Source organism: Xiphias gladius, chromosome 24 (assembly GCF_016859285.1).
Source record: "Xiphias gladius isolate SHS-SW01 ecotype Sanya breed wild chromosome 24, ASM1685928v1, whole genome shotgun sequence".
In the NCBI taxonomy this organism is placed as follows: Eukaryota; Metazoa; Chordata; class Actinopteri; order Istiophoriformes; family Xiphiidae; genus Xiphias; species Xiphias gladius.
The window spans coordinates 21,600,597-21,617,029 of record NC_053423.1 but is presented as its reverse complement, the minus strand read 5'-3'; the positions used below and the strand labels follow the sequence as shown (position 1 = coordinate 21,617,029).

Here is a 16,433-nt window from a genome sequence, read left to right as displayed (position 1 = left end):
TTACTCTCCTAACCCACCCTCCTTCTTTCCAACTCTCAGGGGTAGTTTTATATTAACTAGCAGAGCATTTCACCTGCATGCCTCTGTGTGTGTGTGTGTGTGTGTGTGTGTGTGTGTGTGTGTGTGTGTGTGTGTGTGTGTGTGTGTGTGTGTGTGAGTGAGTGTGTGAAAGCTTTTATTGTTATCAACCTTCCTCAGGCAAAGAGACAGACACAAAGAAACCTGGACCCAGCACACACATAGCCAATGTCACACAAAGACGCTGATGCATGCGCACACACACACACCTCTAACCAAGTAAGGCACACACCTCCACTATCATGCTCAATAACTTTAATAAACACACCTGTCAATCATCTACACACACCACTGCCAGTCATAGTGGTAGTTTGAGACTTTGCAGATTTTGTGGCTGATTTGCGTTGTGCGTGTGTGCGGGTGTGTGTGCAGGTGGGCAGCTACTTGTGTGCTTTTGAATTTTACAGTAAATTAGTCAGCATGCACGCGCGTACACAAACACACACATTCTTTGAGGCAAATAAAAACTTCACACTCTCTCCAAGCTAGTTTTCAGCGTGTGTGAGGCGGTGTGTTTTCATTCAGCTGGCGGATGGCAGTCTATGTTACAGATGGGAGTTGTATGCTCGTGTACGATGAATGCAGAAAGGACTTTTCACATTATAAACACTTTGGAGGTCAATTCTTTGCAGTGGTTTATGCCATTTGGGGAGTTTTAGTGTGTTAAAAATAGTCTTACCCTCTCTTTCAGAGACCTCCTCTTTCTCTCTTGCCCTCACACACACACACACACACACACACACACACACACACACACACACACACAAAAACAACACCTCTGAGGCTGCCTGCTGAGGTCAATTCTGGAGGTCATTTCTCTTTTTTTTTTTGCTCATACACACAAACTCCTCTTCTCTTTTTCTTTGAGGTTCCTCCACCTCCCACACGGAAACACATGCACCTGAGTCTTCTTATCACAGGGATCTTACACCACCACTACACACAGCTCCAAAAGCCACTCGTCCGGCTTTTCTGTTCTCAACATTTGCACTCTTTTATTTAATATGTTGCCGTAAATCAACAGTTAAACCATGACATATACAATCAGCACAGGTTAAACAACTACCACTATAAACTTTATGGTCAACTACACAGTATCTTAAAAAGTAAGTAAAAAACATGAATTATATACAGTTTATCATTTGGTCCATAAACGTCCCTGTTTATAGAATGTCTTTTATCAGACTTCTACCTCTTGTTATGATGTACAATAATAATATCCCTTGAAAAAACTGGATTTCAAGCTAAAATGTAGGTAGAGTCATTTTTTCTTAACTATATTTTATACACAAAAGATGTGTTAAAGTATATATGTGTTCACTCCATTTTTTAAAAGGCTGCCCACAACATAATTTCGTCTCAGTATTTTTGTTCTCAGCCAGTTCACTCGTTTGATATTTATGATAAGTTGCTGTACTAAAATTAATTTCAAGTCTTTTGTCAAACTATCTCATAAGGAAGAAAAAGTGTTAAGAAATTATATCTTGGGTCTATCTTAACAACATTCTTTAGTATGACCAACATCATTCTGTTTGAAGCAAGCAATGCATTTATTATACCCATTATTATAAAAGAGAACAATGGTATGAAATCCCATCTTATTAAGTCCTATCTGACATATTTTATGTTAATATTTGGCCTAATTCATGTCAGAGGAGTATTTTGAATTCCACAGAACTGAAAGAAGGAGAGTGAAAAAAAGACAGAGAGTGAGAAGGCCAGGCCGAGCCACAGCATGCCTTTTAAATTCACAACAGCTGAAACAATACCGGACCTGAGAGTGGAAAGGCTTGACACACGAGCACACACACGTATGCACTAACACACCATCCCAGACATATTTAGATCATACAAGCCCAAGACATAACAATCACTCACTTTCTCGATCGATCACAGATGCATGCAGGGGTTAACAATGTGAAAAATGTGTGTTTTCATGCGAATGTAGGGGTGTGTGCGCGTGCCAGCGGGACACAAGAAAGTTCTGCTGGACGAATCAGGTTATATGATTAGAGAAATCATGTTAGCATGATCCAATCAGCCCCTTAGAGAGACACAGACAGAAATAAGAGTCATGCACATAGACTTAGCACACACAAATAGAAGGTGTCACACACACACACACACACACACACACACACACATACGGACTAACAGACATGAATACGCAGACAGAAAGTAGTCCAGGAAAATCCAGAGAGGCAGTAAACAGCACTGCCGTCCAAATGACGTACAACTTGGATTAGCTGGGGAGTCATGGGAGGGTTACTGGGTTCTGACACACTGAACTCTCCTTACTGTACACCACCTTAAAGTTTGATTTAGGCTTTAGAATCAGTCCCGCTGAAACTCATTAGGTACAGTCAGACCTTACATGATACAAGCTTGGACTTAACTTACTCCAGTAGTGTTTATTCTTTGTCAGCTTCCTTAATGCTTTCAATTTCATACATTTTGTAGTTGTCCGTTTCATCGGGTGGTTTTTATTATTTACATGGCCTACAGCAGGGGTCGGCAATTAAGTTTTAACCATGGCTCCATTTCTTTCAGTATCGTTCAGTGGAGGTCAGCATAGTATATATAGAGTAATTTATGTATTAAGGATTTTATAAAACTTTTTTAGGGTTGTACCTGAGTGAAGATTATTTTTTTACCCATTAGATAGTGGGTGAAACCAAGAGCTTACCTTACTGTAAAACTGCTTTAGCAAAAAAAAAAAAAGAAGACTAATTTACAAAAATGTATGTTTGTGTATGTAATGTTTTGTATTGTACTACATGACCTAAAATGTCAATGATGGGTTATGTAAACTCAATTTGCAGCAATCTATTTAATTTATGGTTAAACAAAAATACAGTTGTAATTTTTTTTTTTTTTTTTTAATCAGCACACAACGTATTTTAAACTGCTACCTATTTGTGTTTGAGACACAAATCATTGATCATATTTGTTGATACAAAGACATGTTGTATATTGTATTGGATTTGGCCCATGGGCTGCTATTTGCCTACCACAGGCCTACAGTATACGTTCGGAGTGATTAATGGAGAAAATATTGACATGAATATACCGAATTTTTCAGTCATAAAACCACAACAGCTGAAATACCGATGGGTTTCTAACTCAGTGAAATGTGTATCACAGTTAAAACACTTCTTTTCATTTAGACTCTTTAGCAGGAACATTTTAAAAGCCGGACTTGCAGTTTTTAACTGGAAATTTTGGATGACACTAGTGATTTATGATTTCCAGACCTGAACATAAAAGTTGCTGTGTACCTCTCTGACTCATCAACTTTAATATGGGCTCTCTAGAACACATTATGTGATACATTACATTGGGTTGTTTTAAAACATGGCAAAAATGCAATTTTCCACGCACCAGACTGGCGTTTTGGAAAGGCTGCAGGTCAAAAATCTCTATATCTGACTACTGCTGCTAATTACTAAAATCTACAATTTAAATGTGTAAGCAGCTTTACAGGTGAAAATTAGGACACGTTCTAGCTTCACAACATGGGCAAAAAGACAACCGGTGAGCTGCTGGCCCAGTTTGGCTCAAACTCTACACCCATCATTAAATAGTTGCTGACACAGTTGGTGTGGCGATGGACAGTGAGTCACAGGCTTACAGATATTCTGAGGAGTAAAGATTACAGGATGATGAGGTGGAGTGAGGAGACTATAGGAGGATAAAAAAAATAGAGAGGAGGAGGTGAAATGTAGGAGGGAGAAGGAGATAGAAGGCGTGAAGACAGGGGAAGAGCCGCAGTCGTGATTTAGGACAGGGATTTTCACAAACATGTACACAAAGACACACAAAGAGAAACATATGCCTCATATTCTGCTGTCACCCAGACTAACCAGCCCTTCCCAGGAATGTCCATCTGCACCTAAGGGTTTAGTGCCTTGTAATACCCCTCTGCTAAAACACCAGTGAGGGAGTGAGTGTATGTGCGTGCGCGTGCGTGCGTTTTCTCATCCCACCCAGAGACTATGTCAGCTGCTTAGGGATGGAGGGAGTCAGGGGCATGCAGAGAGATGTTGATGCCACACCCTAACATGTATGTATGTGTGTGTGTGTGTGTGTGTGTGTGTGTGTGTGTGGGTGGGGTGAGGAGACAGCTGAGATTCCGGTTGCACCCCGAAAAAGACAGGAATTAGAAGCATCCTCTAATGTAGAGTACATGCATACACACACACACACACACACACCTCTCATCAGCCCACAGAGCAACCCTAAATACAAACACAGATTCCACAGTAGCACATATGTGCAGACAGGATGCCCATGTATAAACATGTACATGATAAATAGCAGAACTCTGACTGGGAAACAGAGAGACAGGCAGGCAGACAGACGACAACTTCTCCGATCCCCTTTCTCATGCAAAACTTTGACCTTATCTGAATGCGCTCCCTTGTTCGGATGTACACTACTAACCATACAACAGGCATATATTAGTTCACTCTTTGGCGAGAGGTAAATCGAGATTTCAGACCCTTCTTAATGATGGTCATTTCGTGTCATCACTGACAGGTTTCGCATGACTATTAATTTTCATCATCTAAGAAATTTCCTTTTTTTCATTTCCGTGGAGGACATTTTTGGACGTCACCACATAGTCTTTGAGTTCAGAATTTTGACAGTAAATAGTAAATAGTCATTTTAGACGCACCCTTAGAGTCATCGCTCTGTATGTTTTCATGTCGATCAATTGTTTTTACGGGTGGGTAGTGTTCAAATTAGGGCCAATACAATACCAGCGTTTCCATACCGATACCGAAGCATTATTTTTTTCGACACTTTACTTAGTACAACATCTGGACAGCAGTGCTTACTTTTTTCCATCAGCACTTTTAGTATAAAAACAACTTCATGGTGAGACCAGTTTGTTTTTGGTTGTATAACAGAAAAAAACAAAGAACATTTATATAAGATAAATGAGTAAGATGAGTATGAAAGAAAAACACTTTAAAAAGTTATAAATTCTATATGTAATATATCATATTATAACATATGACTGGCTGTTTCTTCTATATTTTTTTTACTCTAAAGTTTCTCTTCTCATCTTCTTTCATACGTCCCGTTGTAATTGGTTGTATGATGAACCTGATGAGGGCCACAATCTGAAACATATTGGTCTCAAAATATACTTGTTCTTTATATTAGAGGTGTTGTTGGAGGTTTGACCTCCATAACATTTTGAGAACATCAAGAACTATCTGATCAAAGAACAAGTAAACAAAATTAAGAATCGTACCGGTCCTTGGTGCTACGAACACATTTTGGTCGGTACCAGATAAATAAACTGTATATACAGTGCATACCGTATGTTGAATTATGAACTGGGAACCGGTTTCCACTTTTTGACAAAAGAGAGAAAGCGGCAGAGGAACACTGTTTTCTCTCTTGACCCAGTAATTCTCTATGAGGTCACTGTTGGGAAGTTTAAACAATAATCTTACAACAACACCTCCGACTCCCATCACCCCTCGTGCCCTGGTCACCTTTCACCCATACTCACAAACACAGACAGACAGACAGACAGACAGACAGACAGACAGACAGACAGACACAGACGTGCACGCGCGCACGCACGCACACCCACCCACCCCTCGTCCTGAGCCCCATCGTCTTTCTAAGCATCGGTATGACATCATCCCTCTGGATTGGAAATGGGGTCTGATGGGGGAGGGGAAGGAGGGAGGGGAGAGGGGAGAGGGGAGAGGGGTGGCCTGGTCTGTTTTGGAGCCAGACAGACATGTTTAGGTTTGAAATGAGCCGAGTTGGATCGGTTACAGAGAAAGCGAGGGGCAGGGAGAGAAGGAGAAGGTAGAGGGAGGCAGAGACAAAGCGGGAGAGGAGAGGAGAGGAGTGTGGCTTCAAAGAGTGGACGAAAGATTTTCACACCCCCCACCATCCCTCTTTAGACTATTAGAGCAGGATAGAAGCGATATATACCGCAATGTAATACAGAGAAAAAATAAAAATGAAACAGTCAAAAAAGGGTCTAACGACGAAGAAATGTGTGGAAAAACCTTCTCATTGTATCTGCAGTATCCCACTATTTCCTTATCTTTCTCTCTGCATCTGTAAAGCCTGCTTCGCGATCCTGCTCTCCATGACGATCGTCTCTCTCTGATTGACTCTTATTTTCCGCCCGTTTCTCTATTCTCGACGGTATTCCCCCCACTGTCCTCCCTTCGTTGCCCTCCTATATATACCCGTCTTCTCCCAGATAGAGTGACAGACCATTTCTCCGTGCTCTGCATACCCCGCAGACAGTAGCTATTATAGATTCTGCCCCTGCTATTACTTTTGCTCCCAGTCTGCCATCAGTCTGTCTGCACCTCAGCTCGTAGTTCACAGCTTTAATGGAGGAAAATCCTAATCAGTGCATAAATAACATAATTAACACATACGGCACATTTCAGCTTATTTTATCTGGGCTTAGAAATGTTTAGTTTATTTTTCCTCTCATTTTGCAAATTTCTTTATTGATTTTTAAAGAGGGCATGGACACAGAGAGAAAAATGACTAATATAAAACCACAGCACAAACAAGTCTTTTTAAATGAGAAAAATTATCATAATAAATAGAATTAAATAACATATCGACGCAATGGGAAGCTACCCTGTTGTGTGTCCTTATGCAGTTTGTTTTTGTTAGGTTTAATAAAGTACTCAATATTAAGTATTGGTGAGAATGTCACGAGAATGTCATTAGTTTGGCCGTAAACCAAAGTATTAGACGAATTAAATTTTTAAAGCAGTTTTCATCTTCTGTGAACCACGACTGTCTGTACACGACTCCATGGCAGCCCATCCAATTGAGATCGGATACTGTCACTAACATTTACACTGAAAGGTGTGTTTATAAATACACCTTTCAACAAAATCTGGTTCTCAAATAATAGGTAATTCTCTCCATTACATAACTATTGTACAGCGGGCCAATCTTTTTATCAGCACCAGTATTTCTTTATTCAGCTATTTATTGTTAAGGAATGTCATGCAAGCCACAAATAGTATTCCCGGTAAGTATGTATCTATTTTTAGCCATTCAAGTTCCTCTAGCTTGGTCAGGTACGTTCATTTAACACTTAAAAAAGAAATGTTCAAAAACAGTTTCCAAGATACCATGGATTTTTGTCCAAAACGCTCATTTTTTAAATTCAACACAAGGATCAAAAAGAAAACCTTCTGGTGAAGCTGGTTCTAATGAGTTCCCTTGGTTTGATATTAAAATTTCTTCATACGAAGTGAGTTAAAGGAAGAAAAAAAAAAGAAAAAACATACAAAGTGTCTCTTTGGATCATGTTAAAGTGTTGTCTAGAATATTTCTTTAACCTTACTGCTCCCAGTCATTCGGCATGTTAGAGCACCTGTAAACGTGATGACTGACACGATTCATGTAACAACACATGAGACAAAATACATGTAACAGCTTCACACTCTTTTTCAAGTGTAGCCTATTTAGCTTTTCACAGCTCTCCCTCTCCCTCTTTGAATCTCTCTCTCCCTCCTCTCATCCTTTCTCCTTCTCTCACCGTCTCTTTATCTTCTCTGTCTGTCTGTTCTCTGCAACACATTCACTCGACTTGCTCTCATTAAAAGACCTACGGGGGGGGAGGAGAGAGAGAGAAAGACCTAGAAACAGGCAGAGGGATTTAAGAAGAAACAAGCAGATAGAGAGGTTAGTAGGACAAGAGAGAGATGTAAGGGCAGTGAAGATGCTTCACTACCTATCAAAAGAATCAAATAAAGAGAGATAAAAAGAAAAGAGAGGACAAGAATGAAAAAGTGGGAATCAGGATGAAGAGAAACAGAAGCAGAAGTGTCTCATAAAATGGAAAAAATGTTCTTTGATCCACCCACTCATCTTAACAACAGTGGAGCCAATCACTGTCTTGGGGCCGAGCAGGACTCCTACTAAATTTTTAAAATGCGTAAAAAATGATTAGTTCTCACATCACATGAATCATCAATCATTTTTAAAGAAGCATAACCTTCTCGAACATCGGCAGATGGGAGAAAACGGTTAAGTGTGCTGGCTGTGTGCGGGATTTGTGCATACTTCTCCTGAGCTCTCACATACTTACATAGTTTTCTAAAGTACACAGGAAATTACATCATGGCAAGAAAATGTGCTCCTTAATGATAGTAGTCGGGCTGAAAGAGCGGTTTGTACCCATGAAACGAGCAGTGGAGTAACACAATAAAATACAATGGATGTGCCAGCAAAGCACATTCCTTAGGTCAGCTTCTATGCTATTCTAGATTTCTCTTTAAAAACAGACACAAACTACACATTTTCAGCCTTAATGCTAAAATATCACAAGGAGGAAACACTATACAGTCAATGACTGTGCTGATTTTTTTATTATGACCCTGACTTTAGACAAACTTCTTAGGATTTCTTTTTCTCCTTTATTCTTGTCTCAGAATAAACCCAAGTACAAACATACAAAACTTAACAAGGACTTTAGAAACAGTGACTGTCTATTGTTGGATCCATTGATTTATTTTCAACACTTGTTCTGCAAAGAGAAGACATCTCTTTATCCAGTATTTATTTACCAGTAGTTTACACTAGTGTTAAATAATTGGTCCAGTCAAATTGTTTATAATGCCAAAATGCCATGTTTGCTGATTCCAACTTCTCAAATGTTAGGATTTGCAGCTTTTGTCTGTTTTATATCACTGTAAGCTGAAAATCTTTGGGTTCTGGACTGTTGGCTGAGGAAGTAAAACTGGGCTCTGCGAAATACTGATAAGAATGTTTCAATATTTTTTGAAAAACAATTAATCAGAAAAGTCAGATGAATCAACAGTGAAAATAAACGTTAGTTGCAGCCTTCGTTGATACATTTCTGTTTACATACTGCAATCACATATTTCTACTCAACATGTACTTAATACAACTGGTCATATCTTGGTCTAATTCCAGTAATTGGATTGGCTATAAGCACATTTTGACAATGCAATTAATTTTCTTTAAGCAACTCAAGCTGCGTTGTAGTCTATGACTAGTAATAAAATACTTTCTGTGTACGGCAAGCTGAACTTAAAACCATTAAGTCAGTTTAAATGCACCGTGCAAAAGCCAGACTACAACTGAGGACATTCTTAATTCGGACTGTGTCCTCAAGTACCATCTTTTACTTATACAATAACTGAAACAACAACAACAAAGGCAGTACAGACGTTTCCCATGGTTTTACAGTACCAAGTGCTGTTTACCACAAGAGAAGCGGAAAAAATAGATGTGTGATTTGCTCTGGTATCAAATTTAGACCGTCGTCTATCACCCCAATGACAAGGCTAACAAGTTCAAAACGCTAGAAGGGTGGTGCCTGAACATCATGAAGAGGGAGGAGTATGTCATGTGCATATCAGGGGGATTCAGAAAGTGTAGGCGTAATGGTGGGAAACGTTGAGAAAAACACAGAGGGAGCATCATAACAGTCCTATACGGGAAAAAAAAGCAAAAAGCTGCGTGATTCAGCAGCATGTCAGGCATTTCAAAGAGATGTGTGACTCAACTAATCACCATCTCTGAATCCTGACACACAACGGGAGTCCCTCTCACACACACACACACACACACACACACACACACACACACACCCACCCTTACCTCATGGTCTCTAGAGGCATGAGCAAAAGGAAATGATGGATACAGACCTCCTCAGAGGCTCTACAAATATTGAATGTCACTATTCATCTCTCTCTCTCACACACACACACACACACACACACACACACACACACACACACACAAATCCGTACTCTCAACATGAACTCATGTTACACTGTAGATTTTCTGTTTATCTGTGCAAATTAGTTTCAGTGGCAACATGGGAAAGGAAGATACTGTGAACACAGTACACAAGTACAACCTTTTCACCCTGAATTCAGTTAGATTCTCTCCTGTTCTTAACCCAGCAATCAAGTGGATAACTACCAACGCCAATGACAAACACACACGTATTCATACATACTGCTCAAGTATGTTCTGTAGTACGTGACAAAAAAAAACCCTGAACCAAACCAAATGGAATTATGAAGAAACAGGAGATTAAGAGTATAAGAAAATTACTACAAATGATGTTTCAGTCCGATTCTTTGACCATCACTAACACATACAGTGATATGCTTTTTCTACGGAATTTCACTGACTGCCACTTCTCAAACACAACTGCGCACTCATATCCATACACATCACATCCATGTAAATAACCAGCAACACAAGTCCATCCTACCTTGAACTCCTGCAGTTGCTGTTTGATCATCTCCACCTCGGAGCCGACCATGCCCTGCGCATTCAGCCCCTCTTCAGCCCTTCCCAGCAGGCCTTGCAGCTCAGCCACCACACTGTAGAACTCCCGAACCCTCCTCGCAGCATCCTCGATCTGGTCCAACCTGGCCTGGCCGCGCTCGCTCAGCTAGCAAAAACAGGATTAAAGTATCGGTTACCAGATTAAACCAATTCAAATTGTAGATTCTGTTTAATGAAGGCAGACATGATGTTTTGTTTTTTTTAAATAACAAAGCACTGAATTCATCAAAGAGCTAATGTAACACTGAATTAGTGCATTAATATTCTAAAGTCTCTTAATATAATATTATCTCAGAATACTAAATTCACTCACACATTAGATCAGATTAGTTACACAAAAACTGAGTCCTTGAAAAACAGAGAAAATGAAAGCACTAAAAAAAAAAAAATAAATAAAATAAAAATTACCACCACCACTACCATCATTATCATTATCATCATCATCATCATCATCATCATCTTCCTTTCCCCTCACCTTGCCAGCTTGGCGGCTCAGAGCTTCAGTCTCCCTCCTGAGAGCCAGGAGATCGGGGGAGGAGCCCTCACGCCGCAGCATGGTGGTGCACTCTGATGCGTGACCCTCCAACTCCGTCCTCAGGTTGGCCAGACGGGACAGGAAGCCCTTCAGGGCATCTGCCTGAGAGGCCAGGGAGTCTGCATCACGTCCAACAGGGCTGAGGGAGTCCAGTTCATCATCAAGGTCGGCAAGGCGGGAGAAGACATCACGCACGTGGGACTGGACCTCGCCGACACCTTGTAGACGAGACTCCAGGGAGGAGCAGCAATGTTCGATCTAATGGAGAAGAAAGATGTAGAGAGGTGGAAAGAGGATTGTATTTCATTATAAAGTGCATCACAAATCAAAAAAACAAAATTAAACTTCTGCCTTCCAGCTGAAGGAGGGTCTTTCGACTCAGTGTAGTATTTCTGGCATGAAATACCTTTAATTCAAGGGGTCAGACCCACTGAGATAAAAAAATGGAAAATGCAAAAATGAAACAGGTGGAAAGGTGGAAGGTAATATTTTTGTTGTTGATTTCGAGGAACACTTATAACACTTTCAAACAACGTGTCAAATGTGGAACTATGAACAGTTAAGGTTGACTTAGAAACATCTGTGGAGTGCAGTTGCTAATTATCACAAAATGGCCAACAAAACTACAAATTTACTATGAATAAATGAGAGTGATGATATTTGTGTAATACAGAAAGATTACCTCATCAAACCACAAATTAAATTAGATAAAGAGAAGCCTGTGTGCTAATATTTTCTCTGTGAAAAGTGAACAAACCATTGGAACGGAATAACGTGTTACCAAACCAGAAAGTGATGCAACACAACCGCGAGTAAAAATAGATTTTGTCAGTGTAGGTGCAAGAAAGAGACAACGGGAACATTATCTAAGAGAAGGCTGATCTGCATCATCTCCTGCAGCACAGCAACTCTTTTCTCAGCAAGAATGATCAACATTTCAAAAGGAGAAATATCTCATCTCAGTGAATAACAGTAAAGTCCGACGGTTTTAATTTACAGTTAGAGTTCCTGTGATTGCTGTAACCTTAAATGGAATATTTGGAAGCCGTATTGCAGAAAACAGATGCAATACTCTGGGTGCTGAATTCTCGCTGCTCAGGTTTACATTTCAAACTATGATTAAGCGTTTAATGTCCACAGTGACCATATATGACTACTGTAACTCTAATAGCGCAACTCCTCTGACAGCTATAGTTGCTCTGCTCTCTCTCAGCTCACTGACACTTGTCTGCTAAGCAGCCACACAAACATACATGTAGTTCACACAGAGAAACACACGCACACACACTAGATGTGCCACCCTCTCACACAGTGACCCTTGGTATAAATAGTTCCCCCGGTCGTACGACATCTCTTCACTCCAGACTGCACAAATTGTCAAGGTTACATTAATTCATAACTGTCCTCATGTTCTGCTGTTTTTCCACAGCTGCCTGCCGGGCGGATGATCCCTCAGTGCTTTAATATGTGGGTCAGGTATAATTTGGACATTAACTAGCTTTAATTGGCGATCTCTGATCAGGTTTGGGAGGAGGAAGTCCCCCCCAAAAAATTAACTATCAAACAAAGTTAAGTGCAGCGTTGAGTGGTGTCCCTAAGGTACAAAGAAATACATGTCGTAACAAATGTCTCCTGCCGCAGTGCAGAGTGTCAGAGTTTATACTGAATAACTAGTAATTTAAGAAGTGAAGTTTACCGTCAAGAGAGGAAATCTTACAATAAGCTAGTATTCTGCAGATGTAATTATTCGATACGTGTTTAATTGCCTTATTTGCCCAGTGATCACTATCGAAACCTGGAGCCTGTCCTGACATTTTAAAAACCTGGGGTGGTTAGTCTCTGTGATTTTTGTTCACATTTGTTACCTCTGAAACTCTGTAAAGCCGCACAATTTATGACAATGTATTAAGAGAAACCTACATATTTCCACTCTCGGTCTCTTTTCCTGACCGTGAGTCTGCTCCTCACCTTGCCAGTAACGTCGTCGTACTCTTTCTCTGTGTCTTTCGCCTGTTCCTGAAGCCTCTGTACCCCCTCAGTGCTGCCTCCTGGTGTCTGAGGTGCATCCTGCACCAGCCCCTGGGCCAGGTCTCTGAGGTAGACCACCTGAGGCTGCAGGGACCTCAGGTTCTCCTGCTGACTTCTCAGCCGCTCCAGGCTCTTGGCACTGCATGCCTGAATGGGAGAGAAGTAAATGTGATTGCCTCTGTGCCTGAATGACTGTGAAACACTTTATCTTCAGTACATAAAATAACCATGTATTTTACACACTGTCAGTTCTAATGACAATATGACCAACTGGTTTCAGTACCTGAGGTCCCAGAGCCTCCTGGACTTCAATCTGGTGCTTGGCAGCCTCCAGCCTCCTCTCCACAGCCTGTCTGCCCTCTTCAAACTCCTTCAGGCGGCCAGCCAGTTCCTCCAGCTGGGAGGTGCGGTTATGGAGCCTCTCTCCCAGTCCATCCACCCTGCGGTTCAACTGGGCCTTCTCATCTCGTACCTACAGAAAATTAGTTTACATGACATCAGTTCAGTTTTCTTCATTTACTTAATTTGTGACTTTTAGATCAATAACAATACACACTTTATAGATACATCAGTAATCACATTCTCCAAATGTTGGTGACATAATAAATATCACCCAAAAACATCTAAATTTCAAAAGGCATAAGAATTAAGCAATAAAGCGTAAAAAAAGACAAGTAAACAGTTAAAGCAAGCTTTATGCATACATAACAATACGACACATCCGAGAGTAGAAACAAAAGTGTTTAATCAGTAGAAATACACCAGGTATGTACCTCTTCCTCTCCAATGCAGCACTGTTCCAGCAGCTGATCGGCTGCGGTATTGAAGGCCTCGAGGAGAGGTTGTCGTCTCTCGAGGTCCAGTGACAGACCTCGGGCCCTCTGCAAGGCTTCATCCAGGGCAGATGACTCCAGTGATGGCTGGATCTCCCCATCTTTCTCTTCACAGTCTGATAACCATGGTATCAGCTCTGCCTTGTGCTGCTGGTAGGTTTCTGCTTTTCTCAAAGTGTTCTTAAGTCTGCTCTCACGGTCTGAGATTCTCTGGTTCAACCCTTCCCAGTCCTGTCGCAAAGAAGCCAGGTGGGACTGAAGTGCAGAACGTTCGTCTCCGCCTGTTGGGAGAGTGGCAAGCAGTGACGCTCCCTCAGCCTGAATCAGCTCGTAGGAACCTCGCTGACTGGCAATACTGCGCTGGAACTCATCTGTCTGCGCCAGCAGGGAGCGGACGGCCTCCGGCTGGCAAGGCAGGGAGTCGGTGGATGATTCCCTGGGATCTGCCTGCTTGTCAAGCCAGGAGCGCAACTCTTCAAACATCTGCTGGAACTGCTGGGTGGACGACAGGGCAGCCTGGAGCTGAAACAGGCCGTCAGCTAGAGGAAAGCAAAGCAGAGGGAGGGATTACAAAAATAAACACTTAAAAACAATTTCAAACAAAAAAAGGAAAAAGAGGAATTGTGGAGTTTTTGTTGTATTTATTTCAGTGGACATGTTTTCTAGCGTTTCTTGTAATCAAACAATATTCCCAATACAGCTAAAGAGGGTTTAAGTGAAACTTAACCAATTAATTCATTAAAGTGGAACATTATCTTTGTATAGAAAATCCCTGACAGAAAATAGGTCAAGCATAAACATACCCGAGCACTTACAGAACACTGAGTCATGTTAAGACCCACTGAAAGCACAGTTACTAAATCAACCCAAGAAACTCCACAAACCTGCACGCTCCTCCAAACTTTTCAGTGGCCCGCTGACACTTTCCAGTCGTTTACTTAGCTCTTCCTTCAGGTAGGGTTCCTCTACGATGGTGCTCAGCTCCTGGCAGAGCCTCTCAGCTTCGACCAGCTCGGTCCGCCGTCTCTCCAGCTCTGAGCGGATCTCTCCGGTTTCCTGCAGGCGACGTTTCAGCGCCTCGGGCTGGGCACTCAGTGAGGCTTGAGCATCCAGCCTCTCACTCAGAGCAGAAACACTGGAGGAGAGCTCTCTCAGCAAGGCCTGAACAGGAGAGGAGAAAGGTTAGGAAATGTTCCTGGCATTGTGATGATGTAATTTGAAATGACTCTAAGTAGACTAGGTCTTACCTGGTACCGTCCGCTGGTTCCTTGGGCCTGGTCGATGTGCTTTGACCTCTGAGTCAGTCGGTTTGTTAGGTCTTCCCACTGCTGGGAGATGGAGCCCAGCTCAGTCCGCACCTCTGCCAGGTCCTTGGGGTCCGGAGCAGAGTCACAAGTCTGGGAGAGAATACCCTCGGCGGACTGGGTCAGCTGCTCGAACTGTGGCCGCCTGGTCTCAAACTCACGCAGCATGAACTAAAAGAAAGCATAGGAAAGCCTGAAGAAACCCCTAGAAAATTTCCACATGACATTCTGGCATCCTCATCTTTTTGATATTTATGGATTTTGATAATAATGTATTAAAAGAACATGAGGCACTTTACTTTGTGATTTAATGGTTTTTTTTAACATAAATTGTTGCAGCAGGTTAAAATTATTTTACAATATGTTCTTATCCTCAACGACAGCTTGCCAAACAATCTAATCAATGAACTGAAAGAGTAAGAGTACTTATTGCTCATTCAGTATATAGAATTATTAATACATGAGTTTTTATTATTGTATATTTCTCCTCGTGCTGAATTTTCTGTATTGATCATGACTTTGTGTGCTTTGATAACTGTTGTACACGTGCCTTTTGGCAGTTACTCTATGATACTGCTTACAGTCTCTGCTATATACCTGCACTTGTTGTTTCTGTGTGTTGAGCATGTTGGGGTCGATGCTCAGCGGTCCCAGCACGCTCATCATCAGCTCCTTCTCCCTCAGCCACGGGCCCAGCTGACTGGCTGCTGAGGCGAAGCTGCCCAGCCTATCGGCACACGTCTCAAGCTCGGTCTGCCTCTGGGCTGCAGTCTGATTGGCTGTCTGCCAGCGGGAGTCTGGAGAAATTAACCAATAGAGGCAGGAGTGAGAAAAAATAAACCACAAAACAATTAAATGTTCATAAATGTGTATCTATATTACTCACTGAAAAACTGACAAAAAGGAACGGGTTGTCGTACAGTATATTGTTGTTTTGTGTTTTCTGAGTGAGGTTTTCTGTTGTTTCCTTTTTTTTATTTTTTTTTCTTACAAATTCTACAACAAAAAGACCCATTACAGTACAGTGTAAAAATAGGGTAATGAGATATTAACCTTTTATCATTGATGGCGATGAAATCAGCATTCGTGATTTAAATCTGACTCAATGTGAAGAACAACACTTACAAAACAATAAAATTTTTCTTCCTCTGTTGTTCCTCCTACTTCTCTCTCTCTTCTTCTCCCTCTCTGACTCATGTTCTGGGCATCCAGCAGAGTGAGTGAGTGAGTTTTGGTGAGTGAGTTTGTGTGTGTGTGTGTGTGTGTGTGTTCAGCAGTCTACATGGCTCTGAAAAGGCACTATGAAATATG

At 41.4% G+C, this 16,433-nt stretch overlaps 1 protein-coding gene across 8 annotated transcripts in view; it reads right to left on the bottom strand.

The window, feature by feature from the left end:
- macf1a (microtubule actin crosslinking factor 1a) overlaps positions 1-16,433 on the bottom strand; it is a 241,766-nt gene that overhangs the window by 53,033 nt on the left and 172,300 nt on the right. For all 8 annotated transcript variants that reach the window (XM_040121367.1, XM_040121374.1, XM_040121370.1 and 5 more), the window contains 8 exons: positions 15,720-15,919; positions 15,066-15,293; positions 14,703-14,979; positions 13,759-14,357; positions 13,269-13,457; positions 12,926-13,132; positions 10,898-11,215; positions 10,346-10,528 (listed from right to left, as the gene is read on the bottom strand). In XM_040121367.1, the coding sequence (XP_039977301.1) occupies positions 10,346-10,528; positions 10,898-11,215; positions 12,926-13,132; positions 13,269-13,457; positions 13,759-14,357; positions 14,703-14,979; positions 15,066-15,293; positions 15,720-15,919 (2,201 nt within the window). The remainder of the gene's footprint in view (positions 1-10,345; positions 10,529-10,897; positions 11,216-12,925; positions 13,133-13,268; positions 13,458-13,758; positions 14,358-14,702; positions 14,980-15,065; positions 15,294-15,719; positions 15,920-16,433) is intronic.